The sequence below is a fragment of the Sturnus vulgaris genome, chromosome 15 (genome assembly GCF_052056855.1).
Source record: "Sturnus vulgaris isolate bStuVul1 chromosome 15, bStuVul1.hap1, whole genome shotgun sequence".
Classification (NCBI taxonomy): Eukaryota; Metazoa; Chordata; class Aves; order Passeriformes; family Sturnidae; genus Sturnus; species Sturnus vulgaris.
The window spans coordinates 16,216,251-16,240,869 of record NC_142257.1 but is presented as its reverse complement, the minus strand read 5'-3'; the positions used below and the strand labels follow the sequence as shown (position 1 = coordinate 16,240,869).

The window sequence follows — 24,619 nt, the reverse complement described above, 5'->3', positions numbered from 1 at the left end:
AATTTTTTTAAGCTGGGATGTAGCAGGTGGTATTGTTAGCAGTGTTGTGTGTAAAACAAAAACTCCAATTTTCCAACTTGAAGTGTGACAGAAAAACTGGAAGATGGTCACTTTTTACTAAATGCTTAATGTTTCAAATACTGCTGTTGTGTTGTGTAACATTTTCTGTCAGAGGAGATCCTTTTGGTACCAAACCAGATTAGAGCACTTGGATATGTTGCCCATGAAAGTATGTTTTCAGATGAAAAAGTTGACAGGTATTCTGATGTTTATTATATGCTTTTAATTATATTAATTGAATTCTAAGTAAGGGAAGCAAAATCTCTGTGCAGTCTGTGATTTACAGAACTGAGATTGAATATTGACCAGACAGCCTGGGATTTCTGCTCTCTGAATTAGTCCAAGGGACCTGAAAGGGTGCTTAGAGTTTCTGAGTTTTTAAAATAAAATACTTGTACTATTAGTAGGGTTCAAAATTTGAGTAGTTTCCTTTTTTCTCAAGGCCTGTCATAAAACTTGTGTGATTTCCTCTAGTATCTTTTTTTCCTGTCTCTCATCAGTCCTGTGCAAGAAGAATAAAAAATAATGCATTAAAATTACAGAAAAAAACACAGACATGCCATTCATTTCTGCAGGTTAGTGATTTTAATGCATTTACATTAAGTCTGGAATTACCAGCTCTATGTCAGGGAACTGCAGTGGCGTTCATGAATTTGGAGCAAGTCAGAAGAGAACAAAAATGCAACTGCATGAAATTAAATTTGCACCAAAAGTTTGAGGAAGGAGATAAGTAATTGTTTTCAAATACTGACAGAATTGCAGACTGAGCACTCTTTCCTCTAGGAAAATTCTGATTAGTAGGGGCTATAAATCAGCTTTATTTTTCAGAAGGAGGAAGGCAGCTCCACGTGTGCCTGTATCCCGTTTGGGCGAGTGGCAGAGCAGTGAGTTAGGAGAGCAGCTCCTCTGGGGCTGTAAATTGGAGTCAGTGGGACTCTGACAGTTCACAGTGCTGGAGGATGTGCCACCTCCCAGACTGCTGAGCTCACGTTATGCATCAGCCAAGTAGTCCTTGGAGGATCCTTAGGGCTGCTGCAGTCTGCTTCTGCTTACCCTGCAAGATCTGACAAGGATCACAGCCCAAGGTGGGAAGTTGGCTGGCATAAATAATATTGTCTATAACCCCAGTCTCCTGAGTCAGCATTTGGGGTGTGAATAGTTTACAGGGAGAGGACTTCTAAATGAGAGGACAGTGCTTTTTCAAGGGACATGTTGGGTTCTGGAAGAGATGGGATGTTTAAGGCTGAGGACCACTCAGCAGAATATGTGTTCCCTTATGATGTTGGAAGAGTCAGAAGATTCTGGAATTCCTGTTTCTCACTGGCTCCTGGTATTTATGGATCTCTTTCTATAGATTTGAATTTTGGATGGATTAATCTGAGGCTGGGACCTTGGAGCAGCCAGCAGACTACACGAGTGTCATTTATTTTTTCCCTTTGTGTACTAAAAATGCTGCTGTATTGTGTGCTCACCTCTGTCAGGCCACATCTCTTAAAAAATCGTTGCTGGGAAGGAATCATGTGCATGATGGAAAGCTTTGCAGGATCTCCCTAGAGCACATCTCTACCTGAACATGTTCCCATTCCAGAGTTCCCACTGCCTGGGAGCTGAGTGATGTGCAGCCAGAGCAGCAGGGTTAAAGTCCTGCAGCTCCAGCTGGGCTGTAGTGCAGACAGTTCACTGGCAATTAGTGCCTTCTGCAGTGTTTGGCCTCCTCTGTTCTGAAATAATTGCTGTTATCATAGATGTTTTATTGCCTTCATTATGGGTAACATTTAAATATCAATGAAATAGTATTCTACTAAGTCATCTGTGCAGTAGCTGTCTGCTAGAGTTATCCCTGAAATTTGTGTTTAAGGAGAATATTAATTCAGCACTGATTTAGGATTCTTAGAAGGAGGGTTATATATTTGTCAATGAACTGTGGGAAACCTTTGATTATTTGAAAATAAGCAAGTATTTGAAACCTTTGCAAAACCTGAGCCACTCTCTTTTGATATCTTGTGAGCAGAAATGCTGTGTGATTTGAATAATGCTTAATCCGTTAAATAGAAATATTTTAAGAACTTTTAAAAGTTATTTGAATCATCAAGTCAGACATTCACGGGTGACCTTTCTGCATGCAGATGAATTGCACTGGGAGACTGGGATGTTCTCTGCCCTCAGTGCAGAAGGAAGCTCACTGTCACAGCCTGTTCTGCCTGAATCCAATCCACATCCTTTAGAAATCAATAGAAAAATCTCTCTTGAATTCCTGTGGCCCCCATTGACTCCTGTAGTGCCATATGTGACTGATTCAGACATCAGCTACGTCTGTGATTTAATGTTTGTGAGCTGACTTTACATGTGGCTTTTATTTATCACTGCATACCTAAAATCTTCCATCTGAGTGCATAACTCAAAGTAACAGGCAACTAAGGCAGAGGGTTGCCTCAGAATTATATACTTTTATGTTTACAGGGGGAAAAAAAGTGGTGGTGCAATTATAAATTCCATTTCTGAGCCCTGTTTGAACTTCCCAGCATGTAAAGAGCAAACACATACAGATACTGAAGGGTGTGTGTGTTGATGTATATATTCATGCACTCTCAGTGGGTTTGTTCACTTTCTGAAATTGTTTAGGCCTGTTTTTAGCTCATTGACCACAAAAGACTTCGGCTACATCACTGGGTGAATAAGGGAATGGAGCACAAGCTCCACAACATTGTAGGGCTGAGAGGTTCATTTTGCACCCTGTAATCTGCCCCAGTGGGATGTGAGCTGTCACTGTGACCTTAGCAGGGATGGAGAGGCAGAGCTTCCAGCCCTGCAGGTGGACACTGGTGCTCGGGGTGCTCGCTGCCAGCACTGCAGCCCCAGCACAGCAGAGCCCTGCAGGCTGGCAGGCACAGCTGGCAGAGGGGCTGGCAGCTCCAAGAGCTGACTTCCAGCTCTCCTCCTGAAGTTGACATTACTTCCACTTCATCTTGCCCTTTAAATTTTTAGTAGGCTGCCTTGGAGTCCTTGCATATTGAGAACCTGAGTCCACAAACCCAGTGGTTTGTACACCCATTGGTCCCAATATGTGGCTGTGTGTTTCTTGTCCAATTTTTAATATCTTTAAGTTTTCTAGAGGATCTGGAATAAATACTACATGTTATACTCTAAGTTATCATGTGCTAAGACTGACAGCTCTTACCAGCCTGGTGTGTGAACATGTGTGACTTGACTGATGCAGATCTCTGGCAGCAGATCTCACATGCAGATTCCAGATTTTCAAAACTCTGCTTTTACTGGCATAACTCTCTCTGCTCATAGATTTGGAAAGGAAGGGTAATTTTGCTCTGTTGGTGCAGTTTGCTGTCATGGCTATGTCAGCCCCCAAACTGGCTCCAGATTCCCAGTGCATCCATCTGGTGTAGCCCTGTGCTGGAATACCAGCTCTGATCCTGCTGAGAGTGCTTGGGCTCTGTCCTGCCAGGATGCAGCGCAGCAGCAGCAGCAAAACGAGCTGCCAGTGTCAGAGCTGCTCCCACCCTGCACCTGAGTGTGCCTGTGCACAGCCAGGGTACCCAGGGCACCCTGCAACCTCCTGGCTTTGCCAATATGTGTGTGTGTGTGTGTGTGTGTGTGTGTGTGTGTGTGTGTCTTCCTGTGTACCCAAACCCCAGTCTTAATAGGGTAAAATCTAATTAGCTGTAATCTGCTGATGTTTTAGACGATGGCTTTGCCAAGGGATTTCTAGGCAGAATTGTAAAAATGGTTTTTGAGTTGGCAGATGACCAAGAGAGAGAGTAAACTCCTGGAAGACTTTTCTAGAGCTTTTGACTAAATGCCCTAAATAAATACATGACATTGGAATAGCTAAGTAGTTCAGGGAAGGATGACATACTGTTAGGTTGCTTCAGCAGGGAGGTATTTATGCATTCTTCAGCATATTCATAAACACACAAAAGCACTGTCTTCTGCCAGTGACCCTGTGGAATTTTGTGCTCCTTGTGGAAAGCAGAGGTTGCTCCTTGCCCTGGTGCTGGGGACACCACATGTTTCAAACAGGCAGTGGCAGGACTGGCCATGCTGGGACACTGAGTGGTCACCAGCCCTGTCCATTCTTATGACAAACTGGGCTACTGTGTTTGCAGATTTGGTGCACTTGCAGCATGGCAATTATGCCCTGTTGAAGTGCTTTCCATTTCCTGTGCTATCTTGATAAACTTTATGGTTTCTAATTTGCTGGAGAGTCATTGATATAATTAGGAGCTACACAAATGGGAGCAGCACACTGAGCTGATGGTAATCTCAGTTCATCCTGAGAAGCTCTAAAGGGGTCCTCCAGCAGCTGAGATTTTCACTTTAGGCTCTGCTTTGACAGAGCAGCAGCAATCCTTCTGTGCCTGGGTCACGACATGCTTTATTACAGGCTGCTCCACTCCCCATATATTTTTTCCTGAGGAAAGGGAGGAGAGGGAGCTCATCCATCCATGTGTTTCTGAGGAGCAATGGGAGCTGTCTGTCCGTGTCAGTGGGCTGTGCTAACAAGCCTGTGAGAGCCAACAGCTCTCTTTTGGTCTCACTACTTTAAAATCCTTCCAAATGCCTTTAAATGCTGGGCCCAAGTCTGATGCCCAGGCTGCACCAGGTTATCAAACAAAGATACAGACAGGTCTGCATCTATTCCAGTAGTTGGTAAAAACTTACCTTCTGTACCCCCCCCCCTTACCCAGACGTGGTAAACAGTGACCTCAGCCATCCTGAGGCTGCTCTTGGTTGCTTTCCCTGAGCAGTATCTTTCATGGTATGTCACAAATTGTCTCAGCTATCGGGGACTGTGTCTTGTTGCTTGGCAAGAATTTTAACTGATTGTTTCTGTAAATGTTGTGTTGGTGAAGAAATTAAAATAATTGATCGGGCTATTATTATCTCTTTTTTTTCTCTCCTAACAGTACTCTCAACAACAACAACATCACCCGCATTCCTGTTACCAGCTTCAATCACATGCCAAAGATCAGAACTCTGTGAGTAAGCTCTTCTCTTATTATAATGCATTCCTGATGTATAATACATTCCAACTTTTTGGCTATTTGTCCTCTGTGATAATCTCATTTCAGTCCCCCAGGCTGCCTGAGGGGCCAGGGTGGCTGCAGGGCTGGGGAAGCCCAGGGGAGCTCAGGTAGGCTTGTGAAGGGGGCTGGTGCCCACAGAGCCCTGGGAGCCACTGCTCTGGATCTGCCCAGCATTAAGGAAGAGTCAGTTTTATCAAGATTTTGAATTTACCCGGAAAATAAAATGGCTTCTTTCTTTTCCCCCATGGGAAAATCCATAATGTGAAATGTGTTCCAAGCTGGAGCATCAGCAAGTTCATAAAAAATGCTCAGATTGATCAAATTATTGAATTTTGTTAATATCCTGTGTTTAAATCTCATTTATTCTTTTCAAATTCAAAATTCTAATTTCTGAAACAAGGCATTTTTAAAGAACATGAAAAAAGCATCTTTCCAGATACCTTCTGAAACAAAATGTCATTTATTCTGATGGATTTTTTTATAAAAGCTTCTTTTATATCAAATCCATTTGTTTTTGAGCTGCATGCCATTGCACTGGAAAAGCTCTGTTCTTTAGTAGATCAAAATACAAAGACTGTGAAATTAGACTAAGCATTTGTATAATTTAGCCATAGCCTACCAAAACCATTTCCTTAAGTAAATTATTTCTTTAAATTCCTTTAGGGAGTGCATAGCTTCAGGAAAAGCCACGTCTAAACAAAGCACCCCTGTTTTTCCTCCAGATTCTCAAACTCATCCAAGATGTATTTAATTGTGAAGGCAAAGAAAGGGAAATAGTAGCTAGTCTGAAAATTTTCTGTGCCACTGAAAAAATACAGTACTTCAAGGATGCTACACATACATGTGTAAAATCATATTAAATAATTTAACAGAACTGAAGAAAAACTGCTCTTGCTTATGTCAATCTCTATAAGATAACCTCTGACTTAAATTTGCATTCTTTATCAAATGATGACATTATTAGATCTTAATGTAAGTAATTAAACGGAAATGAGATGTTTGTCTTTGAGAAGAGAATGGCTAAAGAAGATAAAGGTGTAGAGTTAAGGTTCCTGGAGTTTTGCCTTTTCTTATTCAGTCACAGTGGTCCAGAAAATTTGCCTGGCTTTTCCAGATTAGCCAGTCTTGTGTGTTAGCAGAGCTCAGTGCCTTCAGTGCCTTCTGCCATTTTCCTTTTAGTTTAATTTCAGAGATGGCTTTGTATATAGCTCCCTGGAGACTTACACTGACTAATCCCCCTCTGCTGTAATTAAGGGGAAAAAAAAGAAAAGAAAAAAAAGGGAAGGAAGTCATAAATAGGATTTATAAAGGGAAGCTTTTCTATTGAATTCTGAGAGACACGTTTTATAGAACATGAATGCTGCCCCACTCTAAAAGGATTTGCTGGAAATTTAATTTAGGGTCTATGGATAAAAGGGCAACTTTAGCAAACTTGCATTTGTATTCATTCAGCTGATGTTCTGTGAAGTCAGTTTCATCAATATATAATGACAGGTTTCAATCTCCAAAGACTGCCAAGTAATTCACAGTACCTCTAGCAGGTAAACGAAGGAGTTTGTATAAAGATACTGTTTGGGGGAAGATGTTGATACTCTCTAGAGTTTCTTGCTGGAAATGGGTCATGAATGATGTTCCTCACAGTTTGGTGAGTCTGCTGTTTTCTTTAAAAATGGTCATCAGTGTGTCCACCTTCTCAACCAGCCTCACACTTAGATGTGCTTTTTTTGGAAGTTTTTGGTAGGAAATCCCTGGTCTGAATGTTCCTTAAGTAGGGATGAGCCCTTTTTCCAATCAGCTGAGGCCCAAAGCAGCGTGGACAGTGTTTTCCTTTGTGTGCCTTTTACACTCTGGTGAGATCCATTACAGGGCATTTGGGGATGCTCCTGCTGCAGCTACCTGTGCTCTGATGGTTCTGTGAATAAACAGCTTTTCTTCGTGGCTCTCAAAACAATCTGCCTGTTGTAGAAGAAAATATAAAAAGTATATTAACCTTCAACATGAGCACTCAGGGGAAAGAAGAAAAAGGGGAAAATGCCAGGAAGTCTTGAGGCATTTGAAGAATTCTTTACTGAAATCAGCTCTTCTGTACTAAGATTTTTTAGTTAACTGTCTTTTCTGTTCTTAAGTTTCATTGATTTTTAGCCTTGATTGGAAGTGACAGGAATTAGTTTTTATTGATCTGCTTTCCTTTGCTTGAAACAGCTTTATTTATGATAAAGCATGTTCCCTATACCTATTTGCTTAATGGTAAGTGTCCTGTTGTCTCTGCATCTGTGAATTACTGCTGAGGCAGGTAATCACATTATTTCTTTTAATTTTTTTATTTAAGAGTAAACTGAAAATGTTAAAGCACTTCAGTGTTTTTTGTGTTCCCAGGGAATTGGTTTATAATGCTTTTGAAGTACTGTGAAAAGTCTTCTTGATGCTGTATTTATTAATATAATTATCAAAAATATATTTTGGTAGGCTGCTTTGTTAAGATAGGGTCTCTAAATGATCTCCTCTCCAAAGCAAACCATGGAGTAGCTGTGCCAAAAGATTTGAGGTGATGACAAGAAGGGCTCTGCTGAGGCAGAGAGCTGGTGGTTTGCACTACTGAAACAGGACCCCCCAAAACCCAGATAAGTCAATTTAGTGAGAGAAAAAATCCAGCTCACAGAACTGGAAAACTGCCTAACCCTAACCCTTTTTGTGAAATTGTGCTTTTCTCACTCATGCCTGCATGGGGAATGTGAGGAATGGCATGGGATGAGCTCAGTTCCAGCAGGAAGGTGATCCTGAGTGTCATTGTTCACTGCTGTGGTGGGAAGGGTGAGACACTGAGGACTTAAATGAAACACTGACTCTCTTAGGTTACAACAAATTCTTACTTGGGATAATTTCTGCCTAGATGATATTTATGCATTTATTTGTTCTTCAACAAAAGGGCAGATTAATGGTTCATAACAGCCAAACATTTTACTGGAAATCTAACTTATTGCAGCTTCAATTAAAGAGCTTCACAATCACTAAACTCAAGGTCTTCTAGCCATCCTTGTAGAACAATTACATTTTACAGTACTCCCAGGAGATTAGTGCTTTCCATCTCTACAGGATAAACTCTCAGTTCCAGATTTGTGGATTTTTTTCTTTCTTTATTGTGGCTGTCCACCCCAGACATACAAATCTGGGGACTGTCAGCCTGGGCGCCACTGCTGAGCTGAGCTGAGCTGCTGCTTTGCTGTAAGGACAGTTCACAGAGAGACATTTCATTTCTTTGGGGGATGGACAAGGCTAAATCTGGTGCACACCAATTGTGTCTTGTAATATTAGTGAATAATGCTTTGTCTAACCATTTCTGACAGGATTTTTAATCTGGTTCATCATTTCATTTGGTGCAACACTGCAAATGCATGAGTCATTACAGGAATGAAATAATTAACGTCCTGGACTTTTGTTTTGACCTAAAGTTTGGTAGCTATTTAAATGACCAGATTTGTTCCCCAAACCCATCATCATTTGCAGATGTGATAATGGTTCTGCAAGTCCCTGGTGCCAGGCTGGGCAGGGAGCTGCCCATGCGTGGATCTTTATGAGCTGAAAATTCTTCTCTGGATACTTTATACTGGTGTTAAATTACTACAGGAAAAAGAGCATTGATGAACTTGTACAGGCAGCACAGGCATAGAAATGGTATCAATAGCCTCCAGAGTTTTCTTTTGCCTGTCTTTTCCCAGAATATTCTGAATTGGAAGGAATCCATAAGAGTCACCAAGTCCAGGTCTTCATTGAGTGGCCCATACAGGGATCAGACCCACAACCTTGGTGTTACTACCACCATGCTCCAACCAGCTGAGCTAATGTGGAGCACTTCTCTCTCTCTACTTCTCCCCAAAGGATGGAGGAGAGGGAAGAATCATTCATCATCCTGTTCTTTAGCCTGGTTCTCATTTTTTAACAAGCCATTCACTCAGAGATATCACAGCCATGCAGTTCTTTCTGACATGAAACCACAGACAAAGTGATTACATGGTGCAATCTTAAATTCTGCGTAATTTTGTGTTTAGAGTGACCAGCTGTACATGGATCATTATTGAACCTAATTTTTTGAAAACATTACAAATAATAGCACAAATTTATATCTGACCTTTTTATAATATCCCATGGCAACGAGGACAGTCAAGCTCTGACTCATCTGTAAGCAAGAACCTGCTCTGATCCTACTGAAATGGCAGCAGAGAGCGGGGCAGGCTGGCGGTTGGTGCCTCTCTGTGGGTTTTGTTTAAAAGCCCCAGTGACCGTGGGTTTGCTGTGTGTTTTGCAGGCGGCTCCACTCCAATTTCCTGCACTGTGACTGCCACCTGGCCTGGCTGTCAGACTGGCTGCGCCAGCGCCGCACCATCGGCCAGTTCACCTTCTGCCTGGCGCCCGTCGGCCTGCGCGGCTTCCTCGTGGCTGAGGTGCAGAAGAAGGACTTTGTCTGCTCTGGTAACGCTGCCACTTCCTCCTTTATCTGTCTCACATTGCTGTTCCCATTAAAAAACCAGCGTGGAAAATGGCTCTGTCGCGTTTGAATGCAAACAACAGCAATCCTGTTTGTTTTTGTCGTTGCTAAACTGTATGGGAGGAGAGCAAATTGTTGGGTTTTTTCAGCTTTGTGAGAGTTATTGGATTCCAGTTAACATTTCTGTTCTCAAATTACTTCTTCTGTTTTAACATTGCCAATGATATCAACATAAGAAATCAATTAAGTGTGGATAATTTGGTATTTCTCAAGGGAAGAGCGCTATAGCTGACTGGAATACAAAGGAAAGGAAATAGAAAATGCAAATCTGAGTCTGTTGACAAATGTTTGGACTTTAGAACGTGAGGAGCAGATTTTATCCCAGGGACTGAAGCAGGGATTCTTAGGGAGCCAATGCATTTTGCTGTTGTACGCATTTCCACACTGATAAATGGGGCTGATGATACTCACAAATCATGTGTCTGTATGTTGGGCCTATTCATCAAATCTCTGGAACTGCACTTGGCTCTTGTAGGATAAAAATACATTTTCCTAAAAGGAGAAGAAAAAGAACAAAAGAAAAAAAGACAAAAAGTGGAAAAATAAAACCCTGAGTTGGGTTGAAAGGAAGGATGTGGTGGAGGAGCAGCATGGCAGTGTGCATGCTGTGGAAGAAAAGATCCCAGACATGAGTTTGGAGGAAGTTTTGCAGCCCCAGTGCTGACACAGGGGGCTTGTTATGGAGATGATGTGAGTCTGAGCCTTGATAGACTGTGAGTCGTGTGCTGCTTTGTTCCTTATCTCTCACAGCCAGTGAGACCTAAAGCTTTATCCTATGGGTACATGGATTGGCTGATGGAAATACAGTAGAACTGCTCGTGCCAGAAATGTTTTAGGAATGCCTTTTTTCTGTCATTCCATTTACATGTGATGAAGCAGGAGAAACAGTTGCATTTAGAGAAAGAAGAAAGGTTTGACCCCACTCAACCATGGTTAATTAATGGCCTGCCCAAAGGTGTGCAGAAGTGTTATGGGCAGGTGGAAAATGAAGTTGTGCATAGTGCTCATTGAGATGATTTCAGAGTGCTGAGCAGCTTCTACAGAGTAGTGGAGATGATAGGCAGAATATTTGATAAGTTTCATCAAAAGTTTAACTAAAGAAAAAGTTTAGAAATTTAACAGTCTTGGGAGAGGAAGGATAAAACAAATGGATAAATGAATGAAGCTATTAGCAGAAGCTAATTTTACCAAAGAGGCAACCACAGCCTTTTTTTTCCCCCTCTCATGAAATGAAGTTTCAGATGGAGCATGAGTTCAGCTATTTGGATTTATGACACAGTGAAGTGGAGGAAAATGAGTTGTTTAAGTCAGGAGAAGAGATAATAATTGCTGAATGAGAAATGTAATGTGAACAGAACTCATTTAAATGGGATTGTCTGTGCAGACTATGACTTCCAAAAGTGACAAGGTTTTTAATAGTTCCCTTTTGGACCAAGAGGATATAGGCATTCTCTCAAGATTTGCCTGCTTTTGTAAAAAATACAAAATCATGAAAATTCAAGGAAAGAAATTTTCAGTGAGACAGTCCATCAGCTGTATCCCTGTAACTCTCATTTGGGAAATGAAATGAAATGTACTGAAAAAGAAATTCATTTGGAGAGCTCATTTTAGTGGTGGATTTAGCTGAGAACTCAGCATAGTACATGCTAGTTCGATAAAAACCTACATGGACAGCTGGTTTAAAGAGGATATAAATCTTCCCTTCTCCCCATTACAGTTCTTATACCTGATTTTACAGCATAATTTGTTAATGTGTGACTATGAAGTCAAACTAGGACAGGTGGAGAAGAGTGAACAGAACTTGGCCCTCTGCAAAGGAATTTTATAGAAGTTAAGGTTGTGTGAATTACTATGACCAACCTTGAGCTTGCATCTCAGTTAAGAAGAGCTAAAAAATAAAGTGGTGAACTGCTCTGTTGAAATATAGGATCAGAATCTCAAGCACTTGTGTTTTTATGGCAGTGGGAATATCACAGCAGCAAATGAACCCTCAGCTTTTCCTTCACTGCAAAATGGGCTTCATCAGAGCATTCCAGTGCAAAACTGCTGCTTCTGGATGCTTCAGAGGAGAAGGAGTAGAATCATAATCTGAGGAAAGAAAAAACACAACGAAAAACTGACTCCTCTTTATTCTTTGAACCCTATGCAAAAATAGTGATGTTTTATAATTTTATGATAAATGTTTCTTTGGAAACAGATTTTGAATGCCACATGCCATGTGGGAAAAGAAGAGCTGAAGTAATGATAGAGAAGTGACATAAATAGAACCCAAATTACTGGATTCCCTGTGGATGTGTCCTGCACCATGGTGTTTGCATTAGGTGCAAAGTGTCTCCACATAATGCTGCTGAAGTCAGAGTTATGTGCAGGTGTATCAAGGTAAACTGAGTCATACCTATGTAACCTATGGGTGTCAGTTTTTCAAAAATGTTGTTCAGCTTATTCTTACAAATTATAAAAAAGCTGTTTAAATGGTGCTTGTAGGTCACCTGTGAGCAGAGGAGAAGCTACTCCAGGTTTCTCTTGTTCAAGCATTTGGCTCAGAGCTGGAGGTGAAAGTGCAGCATTCAACAGTGGCTGGAGATAGGTTTGGAAATACGTCTGGTTGGATTTGTGTTACTGAGGAGAAGGGGAAAGCTTAGGGACAGAGTGGGGCTGGGACTCACAGTCAGAGGAGAGTGCCAAGTGCTGCTGGCACTCCTGTCACCCCCAGGGCCTTCTGGCTGACTCCTTCAGTAAGCTGTCCCCTCCTAGCAGGACAATCTCTCCTCCAGAGCACCTCTGACAGAGCAGCCTTCCTGGGGCTTTGCCTTCAAGGCCATCTGTTCCTGGAGGAATCTCCAAACAGCCCCTTCCTCCTGCTCAGTTGGTTATGGAGCTCTGGGATGCCTTTGGTGAGACAGTCTCCTACAAGGTGGGATGTGTAGAAGAGGAAATTCTGTGGCACCAGAGGATGAGCCCCTTGTTGATGTGCTGCACAAAGACAGTGGGGTGTTTTTCACATGGATAAAGACTGTGTTTCACATGGATAACAGAGTGTATTTCACATATATGGCAGGCTGTATTTCACATGGATAAGGGCTGTATTTAACATGTATAGGGGGTATATTTCACATGGATAAGAAGTGTATTTCACATGGATAAGGGCTGTATTTCACATGGATAAGGAGTGCATTTCACATGGATAAGGGTGTATTTCACACGAGTAGCAGGGTGTATTTCACATAGGTAGCATGATGTATTTCTCCTCTCTCCACCTTACCTTCACCATTCACTGCCACGCTGCTGTGATGAAAAAACAGTGTGGTAAGCAAAGACAGTGTCAGTTGAAATACTACCTGTATTCTGGTCTTTGGGAAATGTTTATTTTTATATTCCCTTAGGTAGCAGAAAGGCATCTGGGGGTGCTGGCTTATGCTCAGTACCTCTTAGAGCTTTCCAGTCTTTGCCTGGATCAGACCCAGCTTCCTTCCTATGCTCAGATGTTTCACTGTTGGACTGGCTTCTCCTTCTGTGCCTGTGTCTCTCAAACATGCTTTCTCTCTCTCTCTGCCTATTTATCTGTCTTTTGTCCTCCTCTGACCTCCTAATGATAGTAATTTATTTCATTTTCCTCTCATGTAAGTTTTATTATGGCCATTTCATTTTTCTTCTACCTGCTCCTTACTTATTGAAGCTAAAATTAGTTTACATATTGATCAGTTATGTCAAGGTATAATGTGTTTTTTCACCTGCAACAGCTGTAAAGCTTTGCAAACAAAGCAGTGGGTTCATGAAGTTATGCCATCAGCAGCACCTTGGTTTTTTCAGGGCTCTCTGTGCAGAAGCCACTGACCCCATTTGGAATTTTTTTTGCAGTGATGAATTGTTTTGGTTTTCCTAAGTATATATGTCAGAATATCTGTGCATCTAAACAGGAGCACTGTGTCTCATACTGTAATCTGTGCATACTTCAGCTGCTGGCCAGATTTGTTCTGCTTTGGGCCAGTGTCTTGATGGTGGACAGTGTCTAAACTGGAGTATGAAGATTGGCTAAGATTTCTTAGGCTGGACCAGACACTGATATTTTGAAGAGTTGATGAAATTTTTAAGTCTAAAATACGTGATTTTTAGTACTTTTCTAAGATAGTTTTCTTTAATAATGAAACATGCATTGTACAAGAAGGAAGGTGCATCCATACAATGTTATCTTTTTATATTAGAAACCAATTTTTTTTATTTTTTGATTCTTAGTTCCCATTCTGAGAGTCTCAAAGAACGTAAAGAAAACCAGGAAGCATAATTTGGACTAAATAACTTAAATTTCAGTCTGAAATTGACTAGAGAGAGATTATTACCATAGCCAAGTGTTTTCTGGCTAAGTAAACTGATACTAATTTTGAGAAGACATTGGATTGACCCAGATCTCGGTTAAAGATCTAGATTTTCTGATTTGTGTGGTGAGACTGCAGCTGAGGTATAATAAAGAGGGAAATGTGTTAGCTTCCTGCTGCTTCATGCAGACTGGAAGCCCTAATAAAGAAGCAGATTTATTTGTTTGGGTGAGGTCAAACAATCTTCAAACATAGCTGTTACTCTGGCCAGACCACGGAATTCAGGAGATTGTCTTGCTCCATTTCCTGATAACTTCATAGCATGTTGCTGAGGAGACAAGCAACAACGAGTAGCTAATAAAATAGCACTCTTCAGGCTTAGCATCTTAATGAGAGCATTCAGGAGATGCCAAAGGAAAAGTGCGTGGGGAGGGGAGCTCCCCCATCTGCTCCTGGTTAAAACACCCTGCATTCCTTGTGTGCACAGCAGCAGTGGGACAGGAGGCACTGCCAGCACGGGGGATTGGTGCTCCTAGGAGCTAAACAGGGGCAGGGACTGTTGGCTGGGGATGCAGGTTTTGCCAGGAATGGGCTGCAGGTTTTGCTGGTGATGGGATGCAGGCTTTGCTGGTGATGGGATGCAGGCTTTGCTGGTGATGGGATGCAGGCTTTGCTGATGAGGGAATGCAGGCTTTGCTGGGAATGTAGACTTTGCTGGAGATGCAGGTTTTGCTGGGGATGCAGGCTTTGCTGGGGATGCAGGTTTTGCTGATGAGGGGATGCAGGTTTTGCTGATGAGGGGATGCACGTTTTGCTGGGGATGCAGGCTTTGCTGGGGATGCAGGTTTTTGCTGGAGAGGGGATGCAGTTTTTGCTGGGGATGCAGGCTTTGTTGAAGACGCAGACTTTGCTGGTGCAGGGAGTGGCTCCTCAGGAGGATTTCTCTCTGTGCAGTCCATCCCTGTTGATGCAGATGAGCTGCCTGTGGCCCTTGTTTTTAAAGAGCTGGATAAGCAGTGTGGGAGGAGGAGGAGACCTTTGTATGTGTGTTTGAATGGTCACTGTCTGCCTTGTGGGACACCTTCTTTGTTCAGCTGTTTCACTGCATTTGGAAGGGACCTTAACCACTTCATCCAACTGTGACCCCTTTCCAAGAGTGGCCTTTGAGTCACCTTAGATGGGGGAAACTCTTTTCTCACTGTTCTTGCTTTTTGTGACCATCCACAGACTCAGTAAGTGCTCTTACAATGGAGTCTAGGCAGGATTTAAAGCGTGTATGACTTTTAAAGCCTTGTGGTAAAAATTGCGGTTTAAATTTGATCTTGGGAAATTTTTCTGGAACACTGATGGAATTTTTTACCTCATGTTACAATTTGCTACCACAAACTTACATTGACATTTATTCTGAAGAAACATTTCAGTACTGTGCATTTGTAAGTTGGTCCTCAAATGAAATAGTATAGGAGATTTGGAGGGATACTAATCACTATTTATCAGTTAGTTTGTTTTCAATTTCCATGAAGTTTCCTATTACAAATCTAAATGTACTCTAGCACTAGCACTGATGCTGTTTCATACTGTAGGAATTTACTTCTTGACTTGCTTAGTATGTAAGATGCCACATATGGTGTTTTTCATTTGGGGGACCATCTTGTGAATCTGAAGGATAAATATGTATTTATTACAGCACTTAATATTTCTTTAAAGACCAAAGCTGAAAATTGGCTTTTAATTACAGTAAATTTAGTTTTATTACTGAAAATGATGTCTTACCTTTCAGTATAATTAGCCTTTTTTTCTGGAATTCTCTTTTCCCCAGAGCAGTATGTATAGCCCTTTAATGCTTATTTAATGATGGCAGGTTGGGGTGTAATTATTCAGCCACTGAGCTTTTGAACTGTTGCTGTAAAAATAATAACATGATTAGCTTTTATGTTAATGTCCAAAGCTGGTGGTTTGTTTTATGAGTAGTTATGTTGGTAGTATTTTGGTACAGAAAAAAAATTTTTCATGGCAGTACCACAGCTGTGCTTGGAGCTGTTTCACAGAGAGCAGTCGTGGTAAATACAGAGGAACAGGGTAGACTTCCAGTAAGTAGAGGAGCCTTGAAATGAAATCTGTAGACTTTTTCTGTTTAATACTTGTAGGTGATTGGCAACTCGTCTATTGATACACAGTTAATAAGAGTAATGAAAGCACGCATAGAGCTGCTTATAAAATAATTCCAGAAATTAATAGCAGGCAAATGCAAACTTGCATACAGTGAACATCAGGTTTGTGTTCTGCTTTATTGACAGTGAAATCAGTGATGTTATGTTGTGACATTACACCTGTGGTGGGCTGGCTGCTCACACTCCCCCTCCTCACAGCACTGCACTGAGGTGAAACCAGGGTCTGTTCTAGCCCCTCCTTCCGTGTCTCATTCTCTGACTTGGCTGCTCCCAGGGCTGTTTCTCACAGCTTTGCCCTTAGTTCCTGCTGCCTGGCACCTCTGCCCTTCCTCAGGTGCTCTCTGACAATGGCACCAGGAGCTGCATGGGCAGGCTCAGCTGTGGAGCCCAGTGGAAGCAGCCAGAGCTGCCCTGGCCTCTTCCCACAGCAGCTTCCCTGGCAGAGCTTGGCACCAGCACCCCACAGTCAAACTGAAGGGATCTCCTGGCTCCTTGAATTTACCCCTTGGAATGGCAGGTAAACATGTTTAGCTCTGAAAACCCGTAAGAATTTTATTCTGTAATTTCCAGACACCTGAAAGAGCTTGAATGTACCAGGGACCTCTTCCAAAAGACCAGAGACAGAAACCCCAGCCTGTCCCAGGAAAGGTCTTTATTTTCCCTGCCTTCCTTAGCATGTTCCAAATGCCAAAGAATCTGGTCTGTGGAATCCCAAGCCAGCCCAGGGAAGGGGATGGTGCCTCACTCTTCAGTTCTTGCCCACTGACCTGGAAAAAAGCATTTCCTCCCTCCAGATCTGTCCATGGGGAAGCTCATGACCAGACTGGAGCCCTTGGATGTCATTATCAGGAGACATGTCCCACTGTGTCTGCCCTCTCAATCTGTAATGCCTCTGGCTGGAGTGAATCCCACCCTCCTCCTCCTCCTGCTCTTGTGCAGAGGCAGGGACAGCCCCCTGCTCACTGCAGCAGGATGCAGACGTGGGGGGGGGGACAGAAGCAAAGACAAACGTGCAAGCAAACAAACCCATGTAGTATTTAAAACTCCTTTTCAAATAGCAGTAAATCAAAGCCCCAAGACTGAGTAGAATTAAACTATTTCTATTCCTTCCATAACTTCATCAGACTTCATCGTGGAGCAGTGCACGATGGATCACCTGTTTAGAACTACACTCCCTTCACAGGCTCACAATTGATCATGACCATTATCTATCTTTTAACCTTGTGCAGGTGGCATCCTTTTCACTTAAATAATTTATGTTCCTCTTCATTTTTATGCTTGAATATATTTATAAGTTCACTGCATTATTTCTGGACCTATTTTTAAATGTCACTTCATATGCACCTTCAAGAGTGCTGATACAAATTGTGGAGTTGGCATTAATGAGATGACTGTGCATGGGCACCATTTGAGCTGCAGGAGCACTACATCTTTTAAGACCTGTTAGAATTTTTTTAGTCTTTGGAAGAGAAGGCAGTGTCCAAACCCAGAGGACCAAATGCATACTAGCAGCCTTCCTTGTGGTGCAGTAGTTGGAAAGTTAAGTTCTGCTTGCTTTAAGGTGAACATGCCTGTGTTGACAGGATTGGAGAATGACCTTGAAAGAAAGGCTCAGAGTGGGCACAGGGCATAAGAGATAATCTGACTTTTCAACACCTCCTTTGGAAGGCTTGGGTGGAATAAATTTCCCTGAGAGAAAAACATTTTTGTCATTGTTTTATAGATTTCAGTTGTCTCACAGGTTCTGTTTTATTAATCCTTCAGAAGAACAAATTCACCCATTCAATCTCAGATGTTATGGTGGTTGAGGCTGTTTCTTTGTTCTACTTTTTTCATTTTTCTTAGTAGTATTCCATATAATTGTGGTTCTAATCGTGTTAATTAAATAATCGCAATATTAGTGCTTTTAGGATAAGACAGTGTGAAGTTAGGTCTGATTTTCAGTGATGTTACTTTACTGATAGATTGTGAAGCTAAGTAGGGTTTTGTAGAGTAAAGTGGGCTTCATTCATTAAGCCAGACCTTCTTTTCAGTGTAGTTGGATATTTTCAGTTTTATTCCTTGATATTTATTTGTAAACTGATTAGTGTTGACTTTTGCCTTACAGAACTGTTGTGCTTATATGCCATGAATTTTTAACAGATAAATTTACTCTTTGGGAACGTTCAGCAAAGCAGAGAACTTGAATCAAATAATGAATATTCAAGACTGGCAAGCTTTTGCCTACCATGAACTCAATGGCATTAACTTCAATTAGGGGTTTAAGTTACTAATCATAAATCTTAAAGCTGTGTTCAGCAAATAGCTGTTGAACAACCATAGATGGAAATATTTGCTTAAAACATTTGCTGCACGTTTGTATAGGATAAACAAATTCATACAAATTTTGTCCATTAGAGGGGTGTTTGCCCTCAGTAAGGAATGTTAATTTTGTGTGTGGTCAGTTGTGCTTCCCTTGCCTATCTCTCAGTGCAGGACTCTGTGTTCCAATGTCCCTTTAAACTGGGATGTAGACATAAATCAGGAGCAACATCTGCTTTAGGTGTTTTCAAATAAATTAGTTAATATCACTGGGAATCCAGTGCAAACTATGGCTCATGCTGTAGGAATTGATTTCAGATATCCCAGCATGGTCAGAACTTCCAGTGGTTTATTTAATTACACCCAAAAAGGTCACACTATATCCATGGATCTGCAATATTTGTAGTGTTTTGTTTATTGATCAATAATTTCGTGTCTGATACACTTTAAATGATGTAAAGTCAGCACAGGTTTTTAACCAGGAAATCCTGTCAGATTTATCTTAAAATCTATTAACATGTTTTACAAATAACTAACATTTTGCTGGTGGAAAAGAGCTGCTGCAGAGGTGATTGGATAGGTGAGGAAGTAATAAAACATACTGCTTAGTGTGCTGTAATTGGGTGTCAGTGCAAATGAGATTATTTAGTTTATTTAGTAATTGCAAATTATTTTAGATGCCTTTGACATTTAAACTGTTCATTTATACATGATAACAGTTCTATTCTAATTGTAATATTAGTCTACTGCTGTTAAAAGAGGCCAGTGAGGGACTTATTTGAAAAAAGCATTTGATTTTCTGTAAATGTCTGGGCCTGTCTCCCCTCTCTTTCCTCTTTTCCCCTAACCTATAGTGTGAGTGTGAGACTGTAAATTAAAAGGGTGCCAGATATTAACTACCTTAATTATTGACACTGTCGTTTCACTGCATCAAGTAAAAAAAAGCGTAGCAATTTTTGTTAATCATGCTCCTACCCTGGCTTCCACATTTTGTTAGTGTTTTAATTTTAGCAAAATGTATGATTGAGTTGATGCTTTTTATCTCAGAGAAAAATATAATTAACATGGTGAACTAGGGCTGCTGTGTATTATGAAAAGTCTGCAATGGCAAGATGACAGATTGTGAGGACAACTTCAGAAGGGGAATAATGTAAATGCAGCTGATTTGTCTGTGGCCATTTCCTTCTGCTGCAGCCATGCTCTAAGGAGTTTACTGCACTTGTGAAGGACACAAATGGAAATCTTGAAATATTTCTGCTTTTCCTAGGTCTTTTCTTTTGAAGAAGTATTGGCAGCAAAAGGAAAATTCAGTTTTAGGTTTCAAATATTCTTCTTTAGAGGCTGTGCTGCATCAGGGCCCTTGATCATCAGTATGCTTATCCTTTGCAAACCAATGAAAGTCATAGCCAGATTCTAATAACTTAAATTCCATAACCTACTTAGACTTCTTTTCTTGACCAGTCTTTTTTTAAACAATTCTCCAGAACAGTACAAACATTAAACTGATTAAACTGCCTTGGGTTCTTTTGTGCTTTAATTCTGTAGATCTGCAAACAATGGATCCTCATTGTAGCAGGGCCATTAAATCCAAATCAGATTTGAAATTCTGTTTCTAATGTTATTCAAGAAACATTCACCTTAACAGATGATTTTTTGTGAGAGAGCTGATGGAATATGTGCTAGATGCCTTGAGTGTGCATGTGCAATACAGTATTTTGTTCTTTGCCAAGGAAAAACATAAGCAAAAGCATTTCATCAGGATAATAGCATTTTACATACAAAGTCTTTTTATCATTAAAAATCGCAGGAACCTACAGTCTAGATCTGTGTTTGCTCATGAAGAGCAAAGAAATGTGCTCGTGGTGCTTGGGGGTGTGGTTTGGAGGTGCACCTGGCAGTGCTGGGTTGATGGCTGGACTCAGTGGTCTGGGAGGTCTTTTCCAGCCTTAATGATTCTCTGACTCTACTGCTGCTACCTGGTTTTTGTTCCACAAAGACTTGTTTCTATCTTTTCTCCCTTTTTAGACTGCTTTATCCAATCCCCCCTTGCATGCCCTGCCTTTCCTAGCACTCTGCAGTGCTGCATCACCTGAGCTGGGGAGGTGCTGAGCTGAGCTCCAGCTGGCAGTACATCAGCTTCTTTTGATGCTGGGCCCTAACAAAGAGGGAGAGCACTACTGCTTCTCCAACCCACAGCAATATGTTGTGGTGTTACAACTGTGCAAAAGGCATTTTTCCCCTGTTACAAAGCCTCTTCAGAAAGCATATCAGACATGGAGATGGTAATGGTGTGGAAGATTTGACCTTGTTGCCAACTTTTTATGTCCCAGAGAACAAGGATTGCTCTGAAGTTTCTTCCTTATTTGATAATTTCTCCCTATCCCTAAAAACTTGCAATAGCTCATTTGCACTCACTTGTCCTTCATTTTGTTTTGGCCATTGTACCACAGTGTAGGCAAAGAGAAAATGTAAAATGTAGGTGATCAAGTCCAAGAGCAAACCTCTTGTTCTTACACAAACACAACAGAGGGCTGTGTGCATTTTGAGGCAATAGAAACTACTTTTGGCAGTAGTCACAGTAAAATCCTACAGAAACCTTAGACTCCATAAAATACAAAGTTGGCAGTGCTGTTGTGCACATCTCTGTTAATTTTGCAGCAATTGTAATAATTGACAATGTGGTGGTATGTGTGTCCTGCATTTCTATGACCAGAAAACAAACCCAGGAGAGCTGCTTTTCCTGCCTGTTATACATGTACACGTTTAATTAGTGACATTTTTCTTGTTTAGTTCAAATAGCTGCCACTTAAGTATTGTGTTAAATGCAGGGTCACAAGTATAGACTGTGTTAAACACTAAGAAGATTTTGAAACTGGAACAAGTCAAAGTTCAGGTTTGCTTGATAAATGTGAACTTGTTTCTTTGGACCATATGCGTATGGATTTAGATTTTAATTATCTTATTGAGTTATTTTTACAGTAGTTTTTAGCCCAGATGATTCTTCAGGGTCTAAATGGTCTCTGTCTTGAGATGAAGGACTGTTGATGGAAAGCTCCTTACCTGCAGCTGTCAAGGTGGTTGGAGAGTGAACTATAAATGAGAGGGTATTTTAGCAAAGAGAAAGGATCATTAGAATCATCTCGTGGTGGAAACAGCTCCCTATTCTCATAAAGAATGTATTTGACCCTTGCCCATGCACAAATTTCCAGTGAGATCCGTTTATTTCTAGGTGGTCACTGTCTCTTAAAATGTAAATTCTGGATGCATGGATTGGAGCAAAGAGAGCTGGCCTGCCAAAATGCAGCCACTCAGAGCTCTGATTAACATCAATGTTAAAACACAGTGCCCAGAGTTTTCTTCTGGTGTCCTGACAGAAAGTCAGGTGATCACCCAATAAAATAATTTCAAACCCAGTATTCGAATTTTGCAATGTTTAGCCCACAATTGAAATGGTGATCTTACCCTGAAATTCGACATTGTATTTTAATATAAGGCAGTTCTGTCATCCCTGGTTACAAAATTGTATTTAAAGAGGATGACAGCATGTTTGAACTTAAGGAAACTCAGACAAATTGAAATTAATTCCCATCAGAATTCAACACCTTTGTAATGGAATGATTCCACAGTAGTTGTGGAATTGTGTTTTGTTTTCCAGGAGAGCTTCCTCTGCAAGTGAAAAATCACCTGCAGAAGTTTTCAGCTGATGTCCTTTCAAACTGTATCTGCCTTTGAAAATAATGACACTTAGAGATGCCACTGGAATCCCTTTCTGATTTGACTGTTCTGTGCTGTTTACAAGGTTGTGGAAGCAGGGACATGTGTAGCTTTCTATACCAGCTGACACTGCTGTGCAGAGTTAAGAGTTAAGCCAAGCAAGCATGGAGGCATAAATCAAAAGAGGAAATCTATAGGAATGTCACATTTATATGATTTTTTTTTGTCCTAATGAACATTGGATTGCAAGTTGGTGCAAATATTTTTTTTTATTTTTCTTTTTTTTTAACTTTTATCACCTGTAGTTAGAATTCATGTAAGTATCTATCATGGGTCTTTCAAAAGACAAACCCCAAGAACGTACACCTCTGTGAACAGTTTTTCCACATTTTTGTATGTATTTGTGTTTTGACAACTATGATGTTTGGTTTTTTCCACCCAAAAGGCCAATCTTTTACAATTTTTGTCACTTCTTACCAGCACAAGCCTTCACATTTAGCCATGTGTATATCAACATAAAGATACTTGAGGCTTCTTGTGTTCTATGTACTTTGGAAATATGAATCACTATAAATAAACCAATAACTGCTACATCTTGATAACCTCAATTAGCATAGCAAACCCATTTTATCTATGGCTAAATGTATGCATATATCAAAACTTTAAATGTAGGAATCATAACCATTTGAGTAAAATTGACATAATTGCTACAGTTTTGAAAAAATGTAATGACACTTAATTAAGCCTGAATCTAATGCATTGACTAGAATTTGTATAGAGCAATGTCCTCATGCTACACCTTTGCTTTGTGTCTTTGTGTCTAGCTTAAGCAAGAGTTGGAAGGTTTGAACTCATGTTTTTCAAAATTCTTTTCCTTTTCCCATTAACTGCATTGTCTAATCTTGAAAAAACTGGCTTTATATTCCCAGTCTTCAGGCCATAACAGGTTACCTCATTTCAAAAACATAAATCATCACTGATGAGAGTCTTCTCTTATCATGTAAAAGTACTCAAGAAGTGTTTGTGTAATGGAAACTTCTAGGCAAAGATAACTTTTGGAAATACTGCTTGATCCTAAAGCTTAATTTAAAAATATTTTAATGAATTAATATGAGTGAGCATGAAGGTGACCAAAGAAGTGTTCATGAGGAAAAGAGATTGATGGAGTGGAGACTGAGGAGGAATAAGAACACAGTAACCTTTTACATGTTTTTCTCTGCAGTTGATTTGTAGAATATTATACTCACTTGCAAATACTTTATTACTCTGTATAGTAAGAGGATCTGCAAAACTCAGAGCCTGATGTATTTTGTTGTTAAAATCTCAGCCAATCATTTTTTAAAGCCCTTTGATGTTTTCCCTGTGTCTCAGGTGCCCAGTCCGAGCCCCCATCGTGCAGTGCCAGTTCCATCACTTGCCCCTCTGCCTGCACCTGCAGCAACAATGTCGTGGATTGTCGGGGAAGGGGCTTAACAGAGATCCCAGCCAACCTCCCAGAAGACATTTGGGAAATGTAAGTGCACAAATCTTTTCCGTGTCTCTCCATTTTTACTCCATTTCACAGCCTCCTATGTGGAAGAAAGGTGCATGTTTTAAAAAGTGTTCTAAGCAGTTGTCAGGTATTTTGTAGTTTTCCTCTTTAATTTGTTCTTTTGATCTAGGGGCTCAAACCATTTTTAAATGTAAATTAAGATAGTTTGGTACTGTCCTGCCTGAAAACAAGATAAAGTTCTTGGGGCCTTAAGTTCAGATTGTGTTTACATTTCACAAACCCAGAACTGCAGTTCTATAGTCAGTAAATGAAAATAAACACTCTTTTCATATTTCTAGACTGTGATTTCCCCATGAGATGGAGGGACTTCTTTGTAGCTTGGCAGGATGCATTTATAATGAACTAGAACATCAGAGCACATTGTCCCTGCTGATTTTACCTTCTATATCTTGTCTTCCACATTGTTATTTCCAGTTCTTTAACAGTTTTGTGACTCGTGTGTGGAATCAGATGCTGGTTTTACAGACTTGTTTACCTTTACTACCTTTAGGAAATGGAACCATCTATTTCTGTGTCCATGACTTGATACTACTGTGGTCCTGAAATGCTGTGGTTAGTCCACAGGGAATGCAGATCAATTCTTTTCCTATTTAGGTTCTTGTCATACTGAATTTCTGACATCCGGCCAGCTTTTGCAGTCTACACAGTATAAATTCAAATATTTGTATGGTCACTGGACATTCCAGCTTCTTGTTGCTATAGAAATACTGGTACACAGCAAAATTAACCATAAATCCATAAAGCATAATTTCATAAGATCGTGGAATGTTCTGGGTTGGAAGCAATCCTAAAGAGCGTCTACCATGGGCAGGGGCATCTTCCACTATCCCAAGTTGCTCCAAATTCCATCCAACCTGGCCTTGGACACTTCCAGGGATGGGGCAGCCACAGCTGCTCTGGGCAGCCTGTGCCAGGGCCTTCCC

General features: G+C 40.8%; 1 protein-coding gene across 3 annotated transcripts in view; it reads left to right on the top strand.

Annotated features, from left to right (window-relative positions):
• SLIT3 (slit guidance ligand 3) overlaps window positions 1–24,619 on the top strand; it is a 465,006-nt gene that overhangs the window by 276,559 nt on the left and 163,828 nt on the right. For all 3 annotated transcript variants that reach the window (XM_088173839.1, XM_088173838.1, XM_088173840.1), the window contains 3 exons: window positions 4,983–5,054; window positions 9,406–9,569; window positions 23,516–23,657. In XM_088173839.1, the coding sequence (XP_088029965.1) occupies window positions 4,983–5,054; window positions 9,406–9,569; window positions 23,516–23,657 (378 nt within the window). The remainder of the gene's footprint in view (window positions 1–4,982; window positions 5,055–9,405; window positions 9,570–23,515; window positions 23,658–24,619) is intronic.